The 23,606-nt window shown below is 36.7% G+C and overlaps 3 protein-coding genes across 5 annotated transcripts; all 3 read left to right on the forward strand.

The window, feature by feature from the left end:
- Window positions 1-328: 328 nt before the first annotated feature.
- On the forward strand, window positions 329-7,995 carry rnpep (arginyl aminopeptidase (aminopeptidase B)). 2 transcript variants are annotated; one of them, XM_079857172.1, is made up of 11 exons: window positions 329-886; window positions 1,862-2,002; window positions 2,854-3,005; window positions 3,242-3,358; window positions 4,967-5,202; window positions 5,280-5,393; window positions 5,540-5,652; window positions 6,688-6,796; window positions 6,920-7,144; window positions 7,228-7,370; window positions 7,493-7,995. In XM_079857172.1, exons 1-11 carry the CDS (start codon window positions 509-511, stop codon window positions 7,637-7,639), a joined length of 1,875 nt encoding a protein of 624 aa, XP_079713298.1. In that variant the 5' UTR covers window positions 329-508; the 3' UTR covers window positions 7,640-7,995. The 2 variants fall into 2 exon arrangements, with proteins under 2 accessions (XP_079713298.1, XP_079713297.1); XM_079857171.1 differs by lacking the exon at window positions 1,862-2,002 and adding an exon at window positions 2,038-2,178 and having other exon boundaries at window positions 331-886.
- A 141-nt stretch (window positions 7,996-8,136) lies between these two features.
- On the forward strand, window positions 8,137-14,892 carry cyb5r1 (cytochrome b5 reductase 1). Its single transcript, XM_079857428.1, has 9 exons — window positions 8,137-8,285; window positions 8,705-8,851; window positions 8,951-9,023; window positions 12,168-12,274; window positions 12,354-12,483; window positions 12,576-12,659; window positions 12,739-12,824; window positions 13,028-13,127; window positions 14,105-14,892. The coding sequence occupies exons 1-9, from the start codon at window positions 8,271-8,273 to the stop codon at window positions 14,275-14,277; spliced, it is 915 nt and encodes a 304-aa protein (XP_079713554.1). The 5' UTR covers window positions 8,137-8,270; the 3' UTR covers window positions 14,278-14,892.
- Window positions 14,893-15,357: 465 nt separating this feature from the next.
- On the forward strand, window positions 15,358-23,411 carry adipor1a (adiponectin receptor 1a). Of its 2 annotated transcripts, none has more exons than XM_079857426.1 (9): window positions 15,358-15,509; window positions 16,970-17,046; window positions 17,148-17,345; window positions 17,449-17,562; window positions 17,849-18,020; window positions 19,310-19,496; window positions 19,582-19,769; window positions 21,972-22,165; window positions 22,256-23,411. In XM_079857426.1, exons 3-9 carry the CDS (start codon window positions 17,202-17,204, stop codon window positions 22,382-22,384), a joined length of 1,128 nt encoding a protein of 375 aa, XP_079713552.1. In that variant the 5' UTR covers window positions 15,358-15,509; window positions 16,970-17,046; window positions 17,148-17,201; the 3' UTR covers window positions 22,385-23,411. The 2 variants fall into 2 exon arrangements, with proteins under 2 accessions (XP_079713552.1, XP_079713553.1); XM_079857427.1 differs by lacking the exon at window positions 15,358-15,509 and adding an exon at window positions 15,842-16,012 and having other exon boundaries at window positions 16,945-17,046.
- The last annotated feature ends 195 nt before the right edge of the window (window positions 23,412-23,606 follow it).

Genomic DNA, 23,606 nt, shown 5'->3' on the forward strand with positions numbered 1-23,606 from the left:
TATGAGATACCAATACTTGGAACTTATATATTTAAAATACTGTACTATGGGGAGTGTTAAAATGTTTCCAAAAACGTCCTGAGATTTGAATGTGGCTCAAAAGAGTGACTCTCTGAGCCCTCGTGCGCCCACTTGAGAAAAACGTGGTTTGTGTCATGAATAACAGATAATAGTTGTTGTTACTTGTTAACTGGTAGCCAGAGCCGTTGAAAAACATATTTCACGGCTCTGCTGGGAGCATTTCAGTAAACGCCAGTGAGATTTTTCAGATTTATTTTATTGGTCACCTGCCATGTCTTCATGACAAACAACACTGCGCTGCAATAACGCAGGCTAGTGCTGCGTAAATCCAGTTCACATGCTATACCCATTCGTCTTCCAGCGAGTGGATTGTTTTACCACAGTTCACTTGTCGTTTCTGCGCGAAGAACAGATTGACCACCTTTTGCCGGTGTTTTGCTGTAGCCCGTTAGATCTATTGTTGTAGATTTGTGCCAGTTGTAGGACAATGGATAAAACATTTACGCTGTATTCAGACACAGCCGAAGACGTCGCTACCTCCTCTAGTTTCCGCCAGTTTAAAATAGATCATTTTCATCTCGATCTTAAAGTGGATTTTGAAAAGAAAACCATATCAGGCACCGAAACATTACAGCTGCAATGCATTCAGGATAGTCAGAGTGAGTTACAGCTAGATATTCATTCAACTCTGTCCCTGCATGAAATCACATTCAGTCGAAATGAACGTGACTGGACCAGCACTGAATTTCTGATTCGTGACTTCACCAGTTATGGGACCACGCTCGTAGTGAGGTTTCCCACAACTTTCAACTCAGAAGACAAACTTCAGCTTGCAATCAAATATACAGCTTCTGATGGACCAGGGGTAAGCAAGAAAAACTGTACTTTTAATATATTTTTTTGTTCATAATCATTTCCATTTTGAAAGTTCAGGACAAGCCTGAGCTGAGCTTCAATATCAGAACTGAAACTTATTCACTTGTCATGAGACTTAGAAGGAAGAATACTTTGGTTTCTCTTTCTGAATCTGTTCTCCTTGCAGTCTTCCAGACTCACTTTAGTCACTTTAGGCCTTCAGATGGTAAATTTCATTAATTTATTGTAAAAGCAAGCAAGGAAGCATCACTATGGTGGTTTGTTTCCCCACGGAATAAAATAAATAAAAAGTAATTGCAACATTTTATCTCGCAATTCTGACTTTATAACTCGTAATTCAAAATGTATCTCATAATTCTGAGAAGTCAGAATTGCGAGTTATAAACTTGAAATTGCGATGAAAAATTGTTGAGATTGTATTTATAGCCTAATAGTGAGATATAAACTCTCAATTATTGTTTTAAAGGGCGAGTTTATCGCAATTCTGAATTTAAATATCTCACGATTCCGAGAAAAAAAAGAATTGTGAGTTATAAACTCGGAAATTTTAGAAAAACACTCAGAATTGTGAGTTATAAACTCAGAATTGTTAGAAAAAAACTCAAAATTGTGAGTTATAAACTCGGAATTGTGAGAAAAAAACTCAGAATCGTGAGTTTATATATAATATCGCAATTCTGACTTTTTCCCCCTCAGAATTGTGAGATAAACTCGTAATTGCGAGTTATAAAGTATGAATTGATTGTGAGATACAAGTTCCCAACTGCAAGAAATTTGTAAGAACCACTGATCTATATAGAATGACATTATATAGATCAGTGGTAAGAACTCAATTACGAAAAAAAAAATTTGCTTCTCGCAATTCTGAGAAATGTCAGAATTGTAAAATAAAATTATTTTAAAGTTATTACGTTTATTTTTTTTTTATTCCGTGGTGGAAACAAGCTTCCATACTTCTCTGTAGATGTCATGGCTGGATCCAGTGCAGACGGCTGAGAAGACACTGCCATTCTTGTACACATCTGGGTTCCCTGTCCTGAACCGCAGCCTGTTTCCCGGCTTCCATACGCCCATGACAAAGAGCACTTACTCGGCTGTTGTGCAGGTAATGTTTCACCAAACGCTTGTATCTTCTTTTAGGTGTGTTGGCTGGAACCAGAGCAGACTGCGGGAAAGCTCAAGCCTTATGTTTTCACTCAAGGCCAGGCTGTTCTCAACCGCTCCTTCTTCCCTTGCTTTGATACTCCAGCAGTCAAGAGCACCTACTCAGCAGCAGTTCAGGTGAGGCCATTGGGCCAGTCGAATTTACAGGTAGAAAGAGAGTATGGGTATATAGACATAAAGACGTAATTTTAGTCAATTAGGAAAAAATGGATTCCATTAGGAGGCGGCCTCTTGATTTTATTAATCAGGAATTGATTGGATTGAAAAATTGGGTTCTAATTTTTTTATTTATAATAGAAATTATTAGTTTTATTCATCAAGGATGCATTAAGCTGATCAAAAGTGACAGCAAAAACATTTATAGTGTTACAAAAGATTTTGATTTCAAATAAATGCTGATCTTTTGAACTTTATTTTTCATCAAAGAATCCTGGGAAAAAAAATGTATGATGTCCAAAATAATATTTTCAACAATAAGAAATGTTCCTAGAGCATCAAATCAGCATATTAGAATGATTCCTGAAGGATCATGTGACACTGAAGACTGAGGTAATGATGCTGAAAATTCAGCTTTGCCTCACAGAAATACATTTTCAGTTATTTTAAAATAGTTATGTTATTTTAAATTGTAGTAGTATTTCACAATATTACTGTTTTAACTGTGGTCAAATAAATGCAGCTTTGGTGAGTAACTCACAGTAAAGATCACAAGGGTTTTCTTATCGTTGCCCTTTGTACTGTCTCATAAACACGGTAGTTTCTTACTTTGATGGTCCTCCCTGTTCTTATCAGGTGCCTGATGGCTTCACAGCAGTTATGAGCGCTAGTAAATGGGAGCAGAGGAAAGCAGACAGCGCTTTCCTGTTCACTATGGAGCATCCCATTCCCTCTTACCTGGTAGCACTGGCAGTAGGAGACCTGCAGTCTGCCGAGGTGGGACCCAGGTAAAAACATCCCAAATCCTTTACCACAAAGGGGTCATATCACAAGGAATAAAGTTCTTATTGCTCTCCTGAGATAAGAGCTCATTTTGCAATAAAAACATACTGTAACTTTCTCCCCCCCAAATCATTTCAAACAAAAATACTTTTACTAACATTATAAGTATAAAGTAAACATTTAAATAGTAATAATTATTATTGTTATGACAAACATTTCTGACTTTTAACACCATTTTCAGGACACGTGTTTGGACCGAGCCTTGTTTACTGCAGGCAGCCAAGCAAGAGTATGATAACGTGATCGAAGAGTTCCTGTCTGTGGGAGAGAAACTGTTTGGATCCTATGTTTGGGGAAGGTGGGAGACACTTTTTTTGAACACCTTCCTAACAGAGTGGTGCAGGGATGACATATTTTTGCTATAATAGCTTTGGATTGGCCATGCTGTGGTTTCCCATGTACACTTATCTAAAGTAACATTAAATTAAAACAGAGGTAAGACACACCCAGATTTAGGTTGGTCAAGCAGCATTTGCTGCCCTAAACGGAAATTCACTTCTTGTCTTTGTAAAACACATACACTTGAATTAGTGCCAAATATTAGTCGTCACTAATTTGCGGTAACGTACGAATCCGTTTAATCTACTTGGGAAAACAATTTCAGAGTCGGTCGGAATTAAATCAAAAGTAAATTCAAAATCAAATTTATTATGTCAGGTAAATGTATCATGCCAATTTCATAATCGGTTCAAAGATAATAAATACAAAACATCAAATGCTCTGGAATAAAGAGAGAAAATGCAAACCTGGCATTATAAAAATACATGATGCCAAGTGTTTTGCATACACTCAGCATCACAGGCTAATTTGAGTTACAAATCGCCCTGAGCCTCCTGTTGCATTTCTTTATATAGACAGAAACTTCTTTCACATGGAAACATTTGCTAACAATGGGAATTTGCATTCAGAGTTTACACCTTTGGGGAGCAGAATGCCATTTGCCTGGAAGAGCCACCCTCTGTGTGCAAGTTATCTCTAAACTCTTAAGAACTTTATTACCTTTTGGTTTACTTCTGTGGGAATGAGACCTTTGTACCAGTAACGTACCGGTAATAACGTCCACTATTGTTTCGGCACCACTACAAATGACTGTCCCCTCAAATAGTGCCCTATTTAAGGGTATAGTGGTTGATTTCGGACAGAGCCCTAGTGTATTATAAACATAGGCTATAAATGAACTACACCACGGTCGCATGACTTCAACGTCACCATCACTAAGCTTCCAACAACTCCGAAATCGCAAACTAAGTCGGTACTACATTTGAATTTGAATTTACTTCACGTCCATTAAAAAATGTATTCTCTATATAATATGAAGATGGGTAGTATGAATAAAAATTCAGACATACTACATGTTGCTACTGGCACATGACTTTCCAGCATCAGTTGCATCGCTTCACTTCCATTAAAAACATTTTCCCTGAAAGTTTGAGTTATAATAGTTTTCATGAGCGTGATTATAAACACAATGAGGCTGTGAAAGTGGACTAGTGAGTAGAGAGTTTACCAGTTTGGCGGATGATGTTTAATGTCCCTTTTAAGCAAGTGAAAACAAAAACAATTCACAAGAGGGTATTGCTAATTAATTGCATAAATAATTGCATAATTACTGATGTATTTTGTATTGTAAATAAAACATGAAAATATCTGGAGCATGTGTTCACCGCAGACCTTATTTCAACCATTTAACCAAAAACCTATTCAAAAAAGCCATTGACCTCTGGACGATGGAACCGGAAGTGTTAAAATGCTAACTTGTTTACTGGTTTTGGCCTACAAAAATACGTCATCCCTGCACCACTCTATTCTGATTGATCTAAAGTGGCTTAATAGAATCTGAAGATAACTTTTATTCAGAAAACTATTTTATAATAAATGTGTGTCTTTATTTGTTGTACTTGTGTAGATATGATGTGCTGTTCATGCCTCCATCCTTCCCTTTCGGTGGGATGGAGAACCCCTGCCTGACCTTTGTCACGCCCTGTCTGCTGGCCGGCGATCGCTCTCTTGCTGATGTCATTGTACACGAGATCTGTCACAGCTGGTTTGGAAACCTCGTCACCAACGCCACCTGGGGTGATTTCTGGCTGAACGAGGGCTTCACGATGTACGCTCAACGCAGAGTTTGCAAGGAGCTGTATGGTATGCTTTACATTATTTGACCCCTTAAAGTGTTTCACTAATAAAGAGTTCATTAAAGGGTGCCATTTCTTTCACAGGAGAGGCTTATACATGTCTGGAGGCGGCAACTGGTAAAGCTCTTCTACGTCAGCACATGGACAACACTGGAGAGGACCATCCTCTCAATAAACTACGGGTTAAGATCGAACCAGGTACTCTGTGGGTCACCACTAGTTTATTGTCTATTTAATTTGACGTTGTAAGCTGAATAAAGATAGCAGTCTGACACTACTTGGTCATTATTTATCACAAATTGTGAAGAATAGGTTGTTACTGCCTCTGTGTGTTTTTTACATAGGTGTCGATCCTGACGATACCTATAATGAAACGCCCTATGAGAAAGGCTTCTGCTTTGTTTCCTACCTGGCCCACCTCACAGGAGATCAGTCACGCTTTGACGCATTCCTCAAGGTTACTAGAACAATAAGACTACAGAAATTTTTTTTAATAATAAAAAAAAAAATATATATATATATATATATATATATATATATATACACTACTGTTCGAAAGTTTGGGGTCAGTAAGATTTTTAAACGTTAAGTCTTTTATGCTCACCAAGGCGGAGTAAAACACCAAGGCGGAGTAAAACACCAAGGCGGAGTAAAACACCAAGGCGGAGTTTTTTGTTTTGGAACAAAAAAAACAAACAATTATTTTGAAATATTAATTACAAATTAAAACAACTGTTTTCAGTTTTAATATTTAAAAAAATATATATATATATAAAAAAAAAATACAGATTAACTTAACAGAAATCGAATCCAAAGATCCTCCGTATTTTATTTTGTTTTTTCAAATATAATTTATTCCAGCCATTATTCCAGTCTTCAGTGAATTGCTTTTTTATTTATTTATTCTTTTAGTTTTATTTTAATTTGAATTAGCCTTTATTTATTTTTTAATTTTTTGTTTTATTTTAGTAATTTTGTCATTTGTATTAGTTTTTGTTCTTTTTAAATATTTCTATTTAGGTTTATTTTTTTTATTTCAGATTTAGTTTTTTTTTATTATTATTATAGTTCAACAAGGTAGGCATTTCTAAGTTTCATTTTGTTGAAGTTTATCTAATATTTTATTACAACTTTTTCAATTAACAAAAATGTTTTGATAGTTTTAGTTACCAATAGAAATCATACGACGGATCATTAATCATTTGATGCTTAAGAAATATTTCTTATTAAAAATGTTGGAAATATTTTTGTGGAAACCATGATAATTTTTTTCTGGATTCTTTAATTAATAGAATTTTTTTTTTTTTTTTTTTTTTTTTTTTATTGATTTTTTTGTAACACTGTTAAAAATCTTTTTATTGAATGCGTCCTTATATAAATAAAAGTAGTAATTTCTTCTTCTTTTTTATCTTACTGACCTGAACGTTTGATTGGCAGTATATATGAATGAAAATTTGTAGACGTAAGAAAACAGCAATTGTGTCTCTTCAAGGCTTATGTGGAAAAGTTCAAGTTCAGAAGTGTGTTGGCGGAGGATGCATTGGAGTTCTACCTGGAGTATTTCCCAGACCTGAAAGAGAAGAATGTCCACAAAATTGAGGGTGTGGAAAAAGACCATTAGTAGCATTTCTTTGTTATAAAATCACAAAGGATAGTCTGAATCTATACTGTTTGGGCTGACGGTCTTTTGTCTTCAACTTTTGTGTTCTCATTTGCTTTGTTAGGTCTGGATTTTGACAGCTGGCTCAATGTCCCTGGTTGGCCTCCATATGTCCCTGATCTCTCTGCTGGTCAGACACTGATGAAACCAGCAGAGCTGTTAGCTGAAATGTGGGTTAACCATAACCTGGACTTAAAATCCATCAACAAAACTGATATAAAACCATGGAAGACCTACCAAACTGTCTACTTCTTGGACAAGATCATTGAGAAGTCACCCCTTCCAGATGGTGCAAATAACTCGTGTTTTTGGATGAATGTTTAAGTATTTTAAGTAGATTGTAAAAATAAATAAGTATTTCCATATTAACAGGTAACATAAAGAAGCTAGAGGAGTGCTACTTGCATATTACTGAGTCCAACAATTCTGAGCTGAAATTACGATGGGCCCAGATTGTTGCAAAGAACCAACATAAACCAGGATTCCAACATATTCGCAATTTCCTCACAAGCCAGGTTAGAATCTGTACATTATTTATAATTCATTCAGCTCTTTGGACTATTAAAATGATCAATTGTATGAATAGAGATCGATTTAGCTTATTTTTAAAGATGGATTTTTCATGTTTTGGTTACAGGGGAAACAAAAGTACACACTACCTGTTTATCGGGCCCTTTGGAATGGATCAGAAGAGACAAAGGCTCTGGCAATGGAGATATTTTCAGAGACATCGAATCAGCTTCACATCAATGTCCGCAATTACGTAAAAAAGATAATAGCTTGAGCATAAATTAATATATAAGGGAAACCAATGTATGTAAGGCCCCTGGTATCTTAAAAACTCAAAAGGACCCTGTTATCTTTAAATTACGGTGCTTTTAGCATTAATATAACAATCCGTATTAATTCTTCAGGAAATTGCTTTCACTTTTTGAAATTTGTGAATGATACATATGAATGAATGAATAAAGTACCTTGAATTTCTGGGAATTTAATTCACTTTTTTAATTTAAAATTGTATTACATTTGTATGAATCAATAAAATACATTTCTAGACAAAAATAAATTGGAGGACATTAATTTTTGCATTTCATTTTTAAACATTAAATTTTCTAAATAAAGTGATGTGAATTTCTGGACAAAAGGAGATTGGAAGACTTTTATTTCTATCTTGTTTTATGTGTTTCCGGCTACCGAGAGACGCCGACCATAGACATTAGATAGTGTTGTAATGTGGGTGGGATTACGCAGTACGGAATGCGTTGAATGAAACGCTTTATTATGCGCAATAACTGCGCAGCGTTGTTTGCCTCAAACACCGAGCTCTCCGCCTGCGTATTCATAGGTGTGTCGACGAATATTTAGTTTGAAGGTTTACTCTGACTGAATCTCCTTGTAGAAGTAGATCACTCAACATGGGTTACGCGATGGTAAGTCACAAAGCTTTGGAAAAGTACACTAAAGATGAATTGCAGTTATTTACTATCATTCAGAGGACGTGCCATGCTACTGCTTTGGAATGCCACCAAGTTTGTTTCGCATAACAATGCTGCTTTCCCATTTATCAACACAGCATATTGACTAGTCATGCCACCAAATTGAAAATATGCTATTCAGTCAATTGCATTTAACTTACTACCGAATCAGCAGACAGTTCTTCTAGAAATGGGATACCAAAGCAGAAACGTCAGAGTTTATTCTAGGAAAAACAGATGATTCATCGATGCATTTAAAACCGTTACACACACTGTGAATCAACCAATGAATGCATTTTTAGCTTTTATTAATAATTGTTTATTTTCTGTTATGTTTTTAAAACCTTGTTAATATGCACTAATCTGTATTTTAGTCCACTACAGTAGCAGTGACCGTTGGAGTGGTACTGGTCTCAACAGCAGGTGTGCTGGGCTATTACTTCTTCAACAGGAAAAAGAAACCACAAATTACCCTGATTGATCCCTCTGAAAAATACAAATTGAGGCTTGTAGACAAGGAGGTATTTGCCCTGTTTCTTTATTTCAATGGGATCTGATTTATATATGTGGTACTGACAAGAGGCTGTTGACAAAATAAAAACTTTACTCTCTTCATACAGATCATAAGTCATGATACCCGCAGGTTTCGGTTCGTCCTGCCCAGCCCAGAGCATGTTTTGGGATTACCAGTAGGTAAGTAGTCTTGTGGGTAGGTGGTGGGTTGATTGTCTCTCTGCTGCTAATACAAAGGTTGCAGAGTTTGGTCTGAAGCACGCTGAAAGAAATCCCACACCTGTCCTATCACGTAGCCTGTGTCTGGCTGCTTTGGATAAGAACTGTGTGTTAGGCTAAATGATAAATGAGGGTTGGGTTTGAAAAGCAGCTTTATACATGTCCATTTGCTTGAGAGTAATCACAGACAGTTGGATGATGTTTATACCTGGCTGTGCTAAATACAGGTGTTAATGGGGTACAAGAATTCGCTTGATCCAGTTAGAAACACAAACCATGTCGCATTTGTTGTGAAAATGCTAATCCGTTCTAATGTGTCCCAAACAACAGCAAAGGAAAACAGGATTTTTTTTCTCTTTACTGGTTAGATGGTTTTCTTCAGTATTCCTGGTATCAATGCCATGACACTTATCATGTGATGTATGCACATTCAGAGTCAATACTTTAATACAGGTACTTGACAAAATTGTTTTTTTCTTTTTTGAAAGAAATTCAAACTTTTATTCAGCAGGAATGCATTAACTCTCTGGTGCTCTTCTCGTGGTGGTCAAAAATTACCCTTTATTTATTTCAATGAGATGAATGAACTATATTTTAGTTTGATAATGTTTTTTTATTTAATATTTTGTATTTTTAGGGGATTTTATTGTACTAAATTATATTTATGCTGTAGTTATGATCCATTTATTCACTTTTTGAGCATAGAGAGACCTGAAAATTTGATTTCCAACTTAAACTGTCATAAATCTTTGATGCTATTGGAGCACAGACTTAAGTTTGATCTATTTTCAAAGACGACACTTGGAAAATTATTGCTGAAGTGAAAAAAGTTTTTAAAAGTGAACTTATAAAAAGGTACAGAATTTTGTTTTTTGTTATGAAAAATGCACAAAAATGCTTTTTTTATTTATTTTTTATGAAATGTATATTTTCAAAAACATGTTTTAATCTAAAACTGCAAGAAAATCAAAGCCATACATCTAAACAAGTTGTTCCAAATTAGTGCTTTAAATGAGCTTTCAGTAAGATTTTGTTTGGCCGCAGTACCAAAAGTTTCCACTAGAAATTTGTCTCCCATTGACCATGAGGAGCACAAGTGTGACTCGTTTTTTCAGGACCATTTAAAGGGATACTTCACCAATTAGCATTAAGCTTTGTATCAGTAGAAACCCGGTAGTGTTTTCGAATGACCGTGCTTCCCTCCCTCATGTCCCCCTGAGACAAGAGATTTCTGTATTGTGTGTCTGGAAAAAAAACCTCAGATGTCGCAAAAATCATCATTTAGTGTCATCGGAGGCTTTTTTGGCCAGAGGCTAGAGACTACAGCCAGTAGGAGCTAGTTCTGCATGTTTTCAACCCGCCCATAGGGGGTGGGATCTCACGATAAAACGGCATCTTTTCAGTTTCGAGTCAACTAGTAGCCTAGTTGTATCATTTCTTCCGATACTGCCCTCTGTAACCTACGGAAGCCCTAAGAGGCCATGGATTGTTATTTTTTTCTATCTTGTTTTCTCGTGATCACGACTTAATTTTCTCATGATCTCGAGATAACAAAAGTTGTTTTCTCGTGATCACGACTTAATTTTCTCGTTATCTCGAGATAACAAAAGTTGTTTTCTCGTGATCACGACTTAATTTCTAATATATGATCTCGACATAAAACCGTTTTCTCACGCCGTCATGTGTATCGCGATTCGCGAGAAAATCTCGCTCCTTCTGAATGTTGTGTATATCATGATGTAGCCTACGTGCGAGCTGGCTTCTTTGATTTTGAAATCTACTTCATAAAAAGCCCGCAGAAGAGATAACTGCTATAAAACTGCTTTGAGAGAGAGGTGTCCCAGAGGAGAACCTGGCCTGAACCTCTCTGACCATTTGTCGGGTCAGCCGCAAAAAAACATTAATCTGCATCTTTCAAACATAAATCTGGTAGACATGCAGACGTCCAGGTCCCTGAAGTTGGCTGGCAATGAAACTGACTACACGTTCAGGGTAGCTATTGTCTTATACGATAAAGTTGCAGACTTGACAGCCTCCTTCTAAGTGTCGGACACTAATGTGGAAGTCGTCAATCACTGACAGACATAGAACTATTTCATTTTGAGTGAGCCCGTTATCAAAGTAAAAGCGAATGCGATCATCCATGATGCTGCTTTATTCTGCTTTTGGTGCTTATACGTGCCGACTACGCAGAAAAAAAAACAAGTCGTGATCACGAGAAAACAACTTTTGTTATCTCGAGATAACGAGAAAATTAAGTCGTGATCACGAGAAAACAACTTTTGTTATCTCGAGATCACGAGAAAATTAAATCATTATCACGAGAAAACAACAGAGAAAAAAAATATAATCCATGGCCTCTTAGGGCTTCCGTAGTAACCGGTAGGCGTGGCTTGGGAGTGGCCTCGTAGGGCAGCGAAGCAAGTGCATTCTGGGAGTTGTTGTCTTTCATCCACATGAGCCAAAAATACATTTTCTGGCTTTTCTCAGTCTAGAAGGCACCAACTTCTAAAATTATTTCACATTTCTACTACATAAATGACCCAATTTAAATACACATTCATATTTCCAGCGGTGAAATATCCCTTTAACCTTTTCGAATCATGTCCATGATTCTAAAAAAAACAAAACATAAAATTATTTCAGTCAAGATTGACCGAAAAGCACCAGAGGGTTAAATTGATCAAAAGAGACAGTAAAGACATTTATAATGTTACAAATATGCTGTTCTTTTGAACTTTAATTTCATCAAACAACCCTTGTCTGACTGACTCTTTGCAGCCATAGTGAGCATAATAAAAACAATTACAATAGTAATGCATTATAATATGAAGTGTGTATGTGCATATTATATATATATTTATAACTATTTTTTGCACTTTTAACATGCATTATCTACTGACATAGCGAGTTCTGTATCTAGACACAGAACCAGAGACTCCTTTGAGGCACGTTACCAGATGTAAACAGTAGTTTGTCTCCATTTGTGATCGGATCATCTGATACGGATGTTACCTGGTGTAAACAAGAACTTGATGAGCAGACTGGGGTGTGTATCGGTTATTAATAGTAAAGCACTCTTTCTCCCTGTCGTTCTCTCTCAAGGCAAGCATGTTTATCTCTCTGCCAGGATTGATGGTAATTTGATTGTGCGTCCTTACACACCAGTGTCCAGTGATGATGACAAAGGATTCGTTGACCTAGTTGTGAAGGTTCTCTTGGTCTATATTTCTTGTGCAAGCCTTTGGGGTTTTAAATATTTTTATAGAGCTGACATATTTTACTCTGCAGATTTATTTTAAGAATGTGAACCCAAAGTTCCCCGAAGGGGGAAAGATGTCCCAGTACCTGGAGAGTTTGAGGATCGGAGATGTGATTGACTTCAGAGGACCAGGAGGTTTGCTGGAGTACAAGGGGGAAGGTCTGACAGCACATTTACTATCAATATTTGACCTGAATTTAGATGTATGTATTTACACAGTCACACCTTACACCTACATCTCCACCCAACAGGCCAGTTCACTATACAGGCCGAGAAGAAGGCCCCTGCCGAGACCAAGACTGTAAAAACGTTGGGTCTTATAGCTGGTGGAACAGGTACTGTGTCTTTCTCCTCATTTATAGTCATAATGAAGCCATATGATCACTAGGATAATTTGTCCTCCTCCCTGTGTAGGCATTACACCAATGTTGCAGCTGATTCGTGACATCATCAAGAACCCAAATGACACAACTACATGCAGCCTGCTGTTTGCCAACCAGGTTGGTGTTCCATTCAAGCGATATAATTAAAGGGATTGTTCTGACTTTGTAATCATAGAATTTTCATTTTTGGGTGAGCTATCCCTTTAAGAGTATGGTGGAATGTTTTGTTCATAACCATAATATTACATAAAAATGTTCAAAGAGATTAAGCTGTTTAGCAAGTATAAACTGAATCAGTTTACTTCTCGTCTGCCTTCTAGACTGAGAAGGACATTCTGCTGAAGGATGAGCTGGAGGAGGTTCAGGCGAGGCATCCGGATCGCGTCAAACTCTGGTTCACGGTGGACAGAGCTCCTGAAGGTATAAGACTTAATACATAACCCACAAGATGGTAAAGCTTGATTTACACTACCTTTCAAAAGTTTGGGGTCGGTACTTTTTCTTTCTTTCTATGTTTCTGAAAGAAGTGTCATGCTCACCAAAGCTGCATGCATTTATTTAATTAAAAATACAATAAAAACGGTAATATAGTGGAATCTTATTACAAAAACTGTTTTTTATTTTATTCTGTTTTAAAATCTAATTTAAATCTTTAAAGTAGTGCTGTTTAAGAATTTTGTGGAAATTGTGTACTTTTTTTCAGAATTCTTTGACGAATAGCAATTATTTGAAATAAAATCTTTTGTAACATTATCAATGTATTTACTGTCACTTTTGATCCATTTATTGCATCCTTACTGAATATAAAAGTAAATTTCTTCTAAAATAAAAACATCTTACTGACTGGAAGTGTACAGTATGTGGGTCAATGACATGATTTTGACGATTAACTTTTACATTAAAAATTCAATTTATACATACAATGACTTGAATAAACTAGCTTCTATGATGAGTATGTTTTTAATTTCTCAATTAAAATTCGTTTTGGTATTTCATTTGGGTCATAAAGTCAAAAATGTGAGGGTCATAGAAAATTTCCTGATGAAACTGTCCTAGTTGGACTTTTTAATGGCAAGGCAAAGTACAGTTTGTACAATGTCATGTGGTGTGACTGACAAAAACGTAATGCTATTTATGAATTAATAATTTATAATATCTGACCCATAAAACTAAAACTCATATGCATTCATTGTGTAAGGAGAACATGTTATTAGATTTTATTTGATGGTTACACCACATGACATTTTAGATTCTTTAAATTTAAACTTAAACATTCTTTATAATGAAACCAACATGAACACAAAGAGTGCAATTTTTAAGCACGTGGGACATATTTTTCCTTTTATTCATCATACATGGTCTTCCTTTGAATTGTACCTGTGTTTACTTGTGTGCAGATTGGGAGTACAGTCAGGGCTTCATCAATGCTGAGATGATTCAGGAGCACCTGCCTCCACCCAGTGATGACTCTATGATCCTCATGTGCGGTCCACCTCCCATGATCCAGTTTGCCTGTAATCCCAACCTGGACAAACTGGGCTACCGGCAGAGCCAACGCTTTGTCTATTAGACCGTTCTCGATGTTTAGTGCCCAGACCACGAATTACTCCAAAGATACAGATACTTGAGTTGTGCAATATTGTGTTTAAGCAAATATGGTATTACAAATATGATCTTATATAGCAAATTACCCTTTTATGGACAGTATATAATACATATTAAATGTTTAAATGCTAGCCTGTCCAGAGGTAATTGGTTCTTCATATTAAAAGCCCTTAATTATGTAACATGATACAACGATGATCTGCTGTGTCCTCAGTCTTTATATTCACCCGTGTGGTTTGATGTGCTCTAAAAGCTCACGATAAGATGCTGATACTACAAAAAAAGCCCCTATATAATGCACTTGAAAAGGCACCAGTGTGTTAAGACACCTGCTTGCTGAATTTATTGCTGAATATTATATTCATGTGCCTATATGACTTGACTGGCATTAATATTTGGTGTGTACATTGTTATGAGATGCATTTGCTGTCACTGGAGTATTTTTGTATGCATGCTGCACTCCATATGTTTATCTGTTATGTTAACTATGTTTTCATTTAAAAAGCAATGCTATTGTTTTATACAAAATGCACTAAAGGCAAGCAACTTAGAAATGCTTATTAAAGTGTTTTCACTGGCATCTTTTTTTCTTTTTCTTTTATTGTTTTCCCCTCAGCATTACATGTCTAAATCTGAGGGTTTTATTTATGTTTTGGTTGTGGGATGCTCACTTTTGCATTGAAAGAGATTATAAAGACGGGTGAGGATTGGGGATTATAGGAGATTGGCGAAGGCCAGCTGGTTTAACAAAAATACTCCATCTCCGTTTTTTTTTAAATCTTTCTAAAGGCTGTCAGCACGTGCCATAACACAAAGATGCTGCTGCAGTGTAGTAAAACGCTTCAGTATTCTCTGCAGTCCTCAGACTGAAGTTCAACCTTCACTACCTGGTATTTTACAATAAAATAAATCACCTGCTGGAGATTACTGCTGTAAATGTGGAAGCATTCACAAGAACCACCAAATAAATGGGTTAGTGCCCTTAAATAGCGCTGTGGGGGTTTTACCAAATACCTTGCAGGACCGTCTTTCGCCAGCAGGAGGCGCCGCCGCGGTGTTATTTCAAAGACAACAGAGCCAGTTTGAACTCGCCGTATTGCACACAGCAGCTTTCAACTCTTTTTTTCTCCATCCTGCTGGTGTTTGGTGGCCGTCCGGAAGAGATCTAATTTCTTTAACAGCAGTTCTGGAAATCAGGTAACCGTCTGCACGATAAAATGTCTCATTATTTCAACGCAAAGGCAAAATTGTGATTCATATATTGTTGTAGACGCATCCAGACACAGTACTTTAGCGGTGCGTAGCGGTTCCTGTGTCTCAATGCTAACCTGCTCTAATATACCAGCTTGGTTTTTTTTAAAGCGATTAATTTCGTATTAATTAATCGTTGTTAGTGGTATTTTTGCGAATAATATAGTGTAGTTGTTGTTGTAGCATTGTTGCTATGTTATGTATGATGATTTTGTAAGTGTTGATCATGACGTGTGCCGGTGTTTTGGCTGCTCGTCCTCTAAAATTTAAAGCCCCTTGTTAGCCAGCAGGCTAATACCGTTAGTCATGGGTATGAGCTATATGATGACACTTCATACTGAGATATTTGTCAGTTATTACGGGTTTGATTTTAAATCCACTGAGCTGCATATCTAGACGTATTTGGAATCAAATACGACATGCGTTCCAACGTTCGATTCGAATTAGTGGTAAGGATTTTGATTCATCACCGTGACTCGAATCTTTTAAATCAGACCACAAAAAAACGGATTCGTTCAGTGTCTTGTTTCCGCATGTAATCGGATGAGTGTATGAGTCAATGACTCGTTTACCCAAACAACACCTAGTCGTGTATACGTGTTATTATGCTGTATACAAATTTGTTTTTCTACAATTCTTTCGTTATTATTATTATTATTATTTTTTATTTTATTTTTTATCAAGAAAAAGACAACACTTATAGGCCAATTAATTAAGATTTTCAACAATATCTTTATCTCATGAGTAATCTGTAAATCTGTCAGTCATTTTCACACGAACAAGATGTCTCGTGACGCTTTTCGAATTTCGTTTTAGAGTGCACTGGACAATTACCTTACACCCTTACAAATGACAATTGAGTTAAAAACTATGGATAAATATAAAACTATTATTAAATATCTATATAGAAACAATATAGTTTACGTTTATTGTAAAATATTATTATTCAAATATTTAAGAAGTTTGAGGGCGTACAGAGACTGACTCAATTGCGTCATTTAGGATTCACTAAAGTATTGCTTTTTGCCACTATTTACTTGTAACAATTCTCTGATTGGTGGACATTTCTTTGCAGAATTATGGGTAACATAGGAGGAATTCCTCTGTTAAACAATTCTTTTTAAAAAAAAATCTAATAAAAAATAAGATAACCTATATAATTCATACTGATGGCTTCAACATAAGCATAAACCAATCGATTAACAACTTCCACAGGTTTGTAAGTTAACATTTTAAAATCAATTCCCCTATGCAAAAATGAATAGGATTTTTTTATTTATTTTGGTTTGGTTTATTTATTTTGATAATGATTCGAAAAAACACAAATTATAATGGCTGAAACACAGCCAGTATTTTGAACTGAGATAATGATGCCAAGTAGTTTTTATTTGTTTTTTACCTCTAAGATTGAATGCAATTTCATAGAGAGACAAACATCAGCAGGCTGGTTTAGACCTGTATGTGTTCAAAGCACCTGCCAGAGGTAAGCAGTCTCTTTTGTTGTTTCGGGTCACTGGTATTGTCATGACTTGACTTTGCCAACAAAGTTTTGTTTTAATTGAATGTTTTACATTTGGCCCACAGTGAACTGAAGTGTAGGCTTCAGAGGTCTGGGTCGAGTCACAGGGCAGTCTACTTATGTCAGGACAAATCAGGTCTGCCAGTCATGCGGACTGCAGGGTCACTGAAGAATGCCACGTCCCAGCCGATGTGGAGCTGATGGAGCTGGGTCCCCTGCTGGAGGAGAATGGCCCCATTGGAGCCAAAGGACTCCAGTCAGAGGCAAGCCACGCAATTATTAATCTGAATGCATTACAGAGTCTTTCATTTTCAGTGCCAGCAGAAAGTGTTGCAGGCTCATTTTGAGCTCTGATTGTGTCCACAGGGAGCAAGCGCTCTTGCTGATGATGAAGAGGAGGATGAAGAAGTCGGAGAGGTTCTGACGCTACCACTTCAGGCTCACCGTGCAATGGAGAAGATGGAGGAGTTTGTGCATAAGGTGTGATCATCAAACACAACGCCTTTAAATCTTAAACAGAAATTTAAACGGATAGTTCTCCCCAAAAAATTAAACTTGTCATCATTTACTCACCCTCATGACATTCACAAACCTGTATGACTTGCTTTTTTGTTGTTGTTGTCTATACAGTAAAAGTCAATGGTGTTCAATGTTGTTTTGGACCCCATTGAGTTCCATTCTATGAGCAGAAACATTCTTCAAAATATCATACAGTCATTGGAAGGGCATGGCGACAAAGCGGTAATGCCGTATCTCTGTTCTGCAGGTCTGGGAGGGCCGTTGGAGGGTCATTCCCTTTCACGTCCTGCCAGAGTGGTTAAAAGACAACGACTACCTCCTGCACGGTCACCGGCCTCCCATGCCCTCGTTCCGTGCTTGCTTTGGGAGCATTTTCAGGATCCACACAGAGACTGGGAATATCTGGACTCATTTGTTGGGTAAGGTTGGGGTTACAGTTGAGAGTCGTCACAGAGAATGGTGGCTATTGTGCACCTCATGCATATATTTAGTGCAATACGTTGCAGCGGATCAATTTCAAGTACAAACACTGCTCTCATTTAGAGAGCATGCAAGATTATAAATATTCATATGAGTGTATAACAAAGTGTCCATGATAAAAGCAAAAACCTTAAAACAATTTAGTGTAAAACAGATATGTCACACAGTGTTATTGTTAACTTAAACTATTAAAATACATTTTGTTCAATGAAATTAAGCTGGAATTAAATAAAATATAACTGTTCAATGAAAAACTTAGAAATTAGAAATGTGCCTTGGCAACTAAATGAAATGCATAAGTTTAAGTTGAAGTACTAAAATTACTAAAACTTAAATAAAAATAAAGTAATATAGAAGAAATAATAAAGAAATATAAATAGGGCCCAATACTGCGCTCGTGCTCCGATACCACACAGCGTGTACTGTAGAGTGCTTGTGACAAAGAAACGCCGACATCACAGCAAACAGACAGTAGAATGGATATATCATAGAAGGATGTCTGTGAAGTAAATGTATCGAATTTATAGACTGTTAAACAAATAAAGACTGTTAAAACAATTAAATATTTCCACCTATATAGCTGCTGTGCGCAAGCTGATAAGCGAAACGTGGAGTGGACTAGCGAGTTTGTCAGGCGCATCCCTTATTCACAGACATCCCTGTTCCCTACTAGCCTGACCTAAATCTGAAAGATTAATGGTCTGGCATCGACTAATGAAAAACGGCTAGCTCGAGGGGCGGCACCAAGCGTGCGTTTGAAAATCTCACTGCGTGCAATGCGCTTTATGCCCAGCTGCACTACTTCCTGAACTTCAGCCAGCTCCTTTGTTTCCTGTCTGACATTATTGGACAAACTGATTAATCCAGGTGTGTCTGATTATTGTTACTGAGGTCAAGCACACCTGGATTAATCAGTTTGTCCAATAATGGCAGACAGGAAACAAAGGAGCTGGCTGAAGTTCAGGAAGTAGTGCAGCTGGGCATAAAGCCAATTGGATAACCATTTCAGTCTAATTTAAATTGAATGACTCCAAAAATATCATGTAACAAGTAAAAAGTGATCTTAAACTTTATTGTAAAATATATTTCTTCATTGTGATATCAGGAAAGTTGTATTTTGTAAAATGCAATGTAGCTTTTAGTAAATTTAAAGGATCCAGACAACAACAGCAAAAAAACATTGACCCATTGTTTAATTGTTTTTATTTTTATTTTGTTTTTTCAACAGGGTTAATCTTATTCTTGTGCCTGGGCACACTTACCATGCTGAGGCCCAATATGTACTTCATGGCCCCCTTGCAGGAGAAAGTGGTGTTCGGGATGTTCTTCTTGGGTGCAGTGCTGTGCCTCAGCTTCTCCTGGCTTTTTCACACGGTGTACTGCCATTCTGAGAAAGTCTCTCGCACTTTCTCCAAGTAGGTTTATTGTCTCATTAACTACACTATTTCATGGTGGAAATGACTTTAAGTGACTTATCTCTCATGTCTCTCTCTTTCTTAGACTAGACTACTCCGGAATTGCTTTGCTGATCATGGGCTCTTTTGTACCCTGGCTTTACTACTCGTTCTACTGCTCTCCTCAGCCACGTCTCATCTACCTCACAATCGTCTGTGTGTTGGGTATAGCAGCCATCGTAGTTGCACAGTGGGACCGTTTCTCCACTCCCCGCCACAGGCCCACCAGAGCAGGTGGGCAGTGATGTATTTGCCATAACGTTTACATTTTGGCATATTTTAGGCCAATCTTTAATGATAAAAGATTAAACCTGAAGTGAAGAAATATAGTACGAAACGATAGAAGTTAAAGTGTAACTTCACAGAATCAATTTTCAACCCGCTTTGTATTGATACGTCAGTAGTATATATAAATGAACAATGAAACCTTTCTCCATTTTAGCTGGACTAAGAAATTAATGTTTCTTTGTGGAACATTTGACAGCTCTAGGGCTTTCGTAAAAAACACAGATTGTACTTCCCCATTTTTTTTATCCTCACCCATGGACAGTCGGATCGACAAAATGTTTTTAACAGAACTGTTATTGTAGGAATTGGGTTTATCACTAAAAATTACCTCGTCAACTCTTTAAACATCAATATGGTAAAAATGGAACACAATGGCAACAGATTTCTTACCTGTACAAAATGGTGTTTTGCTTCGGGCTCCAGGTTGGGCGGAGCTGATGGAATGGTAGTTTCTTTCAGTTTTTCCTCCTCCGTTTGGCCTAAAACACTGTTGTCATCCAGATAGGTTTTTCATATTTTCTGTTGCGCTGTTCTCTCCATATTTATGGTTTATGGTTCTTTGCAGCCTTTAGCCACTGCCTACAAGGCTCTGGATCCTTCACTGGTAACCGAAAATAACTTGCTCCCAACTAAACGCTTACTCATTGAATTCTTGCATCCGGAAACGGCAAACTTTTAATCATAATGGTGTAGAGTTGTATTAAGAAGTATTTCCTCCTAAAGCAAAAGAGGAGGAGGTAGCTGCAGGGTGGAATAATGTCCGTGCCAAAAGGTGAATTGCTACTGTACAGCAGAAACTATCCCCACACCCTAACAGGCAGTTTTCGCCAACAATTGTAAAGGCCTTTCGTCACGCCCATTACTCCGACCTGCGGATACCCACACTTGAAGCAAATCAGTATTTGACTCCCGTCAAGCCTATCCACAGACTGGGAATGGCTTTGGATGGCAACATGCCCAGTGCATTATGGGTGTTGAAGTTTTCCTACCTATTTGTCTAAAGGGAACACAACAGCCTTTTTCTCCATTTTCTCTAATCAGGTAGCACTGGCAGTTCTGTATTTTAATCTGTAGCGTACCCTCACTTTATCTTGCGTACCGGCACTTCTCACATGTTTCAGGTACTCTGACTGCCCTGCCCCTGGAACGCAATTTCACCAACAAATTGTGTTGTTTTTTTTGTTTGTTTTTTCACTTTGAGCACTGGACATATATCAGAGCGAAATGGCTGCTTGAACTTGAAAAAATGTAGGACAGAACTTGATTTTGTCAATCGGGAATTGATTGGATAATTGGATTGCCTTTGTTTGCTAATTGCTGCGATTTTCATTTGAGTGACATGTTGCTGGAGGAAAGGAATGTCCCACCCTTGCACCAGTGCATGTGTCATTGGACAAGAGACATTGTTGCAAGCGGGAAGGGATATTATGTGGTTGATTAAAAAAATAGAAGGATGCATAAAAAATAATAATAATGTGGGTTGCACTTTATTTTACAGTACGTGCACTTACATGTACTTACAGTGTTCTTACCTAAGAAAGTACTCGGTGATATAAGGTAACTACATGGGTTAAGGTTAGATTTAGGGGTTACTATAAGTAGTACATATGATATACATGGGGGAAAAGGACTGTAAAATAAAGTACTAACATAATGTGTACAGATAAATCATTAAATAAACACTGCAGTTTTACATAAAAAAAAAAAAAAAAAAAAGAAATATCAAATACCACCTTATTGGCTGTCTCACTCTGCAGCAGTTTCTCATTCAACTGGTCTTACCTGGTTATTAGAGTAAATACAAGGTTAATTCACCTTATTATAGTTAACTAAAACTAAACCCATAAACTGTTTTGTTACTTGAAATAAAATGAATGTTAACTGATATGTTTTTTTTTTTTTTTTTTTCATTTTAGCTAGTTGCCAAATCAACATTTCTCATTTACTTGATGTACTAAAATAACTAAAGCAAAAACTGAAATAAAACCTATATAGAGTCTAGACATATATAAAATAAGAAATGGGAAAATAAGATAAATGTATTTATTTAAAATGAAAACTAATTTAAAATAAAAATTATACTAGTACAAAAGAAGACAACGGTACATTTATTCATAGCAAATTGTTTTTGAAAAATGTTTTTCTTAGGAGTTTTCATGGGTCTCGGATTGAGCGGGATTGTTCCCACCATGCACTTCACCATCGAGGAGGGTTTTGTCAAAGCCACTACTGTTGGACAGATGGGCTGGTTCTATTTAATGGGCGCCATGTACATCGCAGGTGCTGGACTGTATGCTGCACGAATTCCAGAGCGCTATTTCCCGGGCAAGTGTGATATTTGGGTAAGTTACACCTTAAATAATTTTCTTAGTCATATTCTTGAGTGTAGTGATATGCAGATGTTTTACTCGCCTTATTTGCTCTCTTCTTAGTTTCACTCACACCAGATATTCCACGTGCTGGTGGTGGCAGCAGCCTTCGTTCATTTCTATGGGGTGTCCAACCTTCAGGAGTTCCGCTATGGCCTTGAGGGAGGCTGCACTGATGACACTCTCCTCTGAGAGCTCTACAAACACATCGCTTTTCAATTAGGATTTTTAGTGCCCCCATTTATACTCATTCCTTGGTTTGTTTTTATTCACCTTTGAGTTTTTCCTTATCGTTTTGATTTTTATTCATTTTTATTCTGTTACAAAGAATCCATGAAATTTCACTTAATGAAAGGTTTTGTGTGGTTAAATGGTGCCGTAGGCTGAACAAATAATTGAAGGTTGAAACATGATGACCCTTGTTATCATCAATCTTTAATTTAAACACAATCTCTTGGGTTTTGAATGTGTTTCTTTAGTAGTGAAAAGCACTTTCGTTGAGCTGTAGACATGCCCCCTCATAATATAATGCATCCAAGTTTTTCTTAATGTAAATGAACAGTTCTTCACATCATTTGATGCACATCCAAATTATTGCCCAAACTTTACTGAAGAGCAGAGATGTCTTTTGATATCTTTTTATTCAAAATAACTGGAAAACGCACAAAGGGCAAATAAAGGGTTTGAGGGTTTTCGGCTCAATCTACCTGCTTCGAACACATTCATAATTTTATCTTTTACTTCTAGGTCAATTGAAAATGTAAACAGGTCAACTGTTGCACCTTACAGCGCAGATATTGAATATCATTGTTATTAAAGCCTCTGCATGGATACATCTGTGCAGTCTGTAAAGTATAAACTTTCCTGTAAAGTATAAGAATATTCCCGTGCCTTAGGCCACAGGAAATAGGTTTAAAATAGATGGGCCAAAACTACAGTGTAGTAAATTTCATTAGTCTTAAACATAACTAGTTAATTTACTTTGCAAGCAATCCAATCGAATTAATAATAAGGTTACATAAATAAACCAAAAAGTTTGACCTTTATTGTTGAACTTTCTCAGACTGCTGTTTGTAAAAAAGTAGTGTTTGATCCTTTTTAAATAAGCTAACTGTGTGGCTTTACCACAACCATATATTCATGTGTTACGTGTAGAGGTGGTAAATCATTTGCATTTAACTGAAATGTGAAATGTTCAAATAAATATTTATGGGTCATACTTTGAGTTTCTCTTATTTGGTTGATTTATACGGTGGAGATGATCATTCAAGTAAAAATGGAGATTTGTATACATTCAAAATGGAACCTCTGGAGGTTCATATTTATTATACATTTACAAACAACTGTCTCTCTGAACCAGGATATTATTTGCAAATTATATCTAAATAAAGAATAACTATATGGCCCGGGTTCA

This window comes from Squalius cephalus (genome assembly GCF_949319135.1).
Source record: "Squalius cephalus genome assembly, chromosome: 22".
Taxonomy (NCBI): Eukaryota; Metazoa; Chordata; class Actinopteri; order Cypriniformes; family Leuciscidae; genus Squalius; species Squalius cephalus.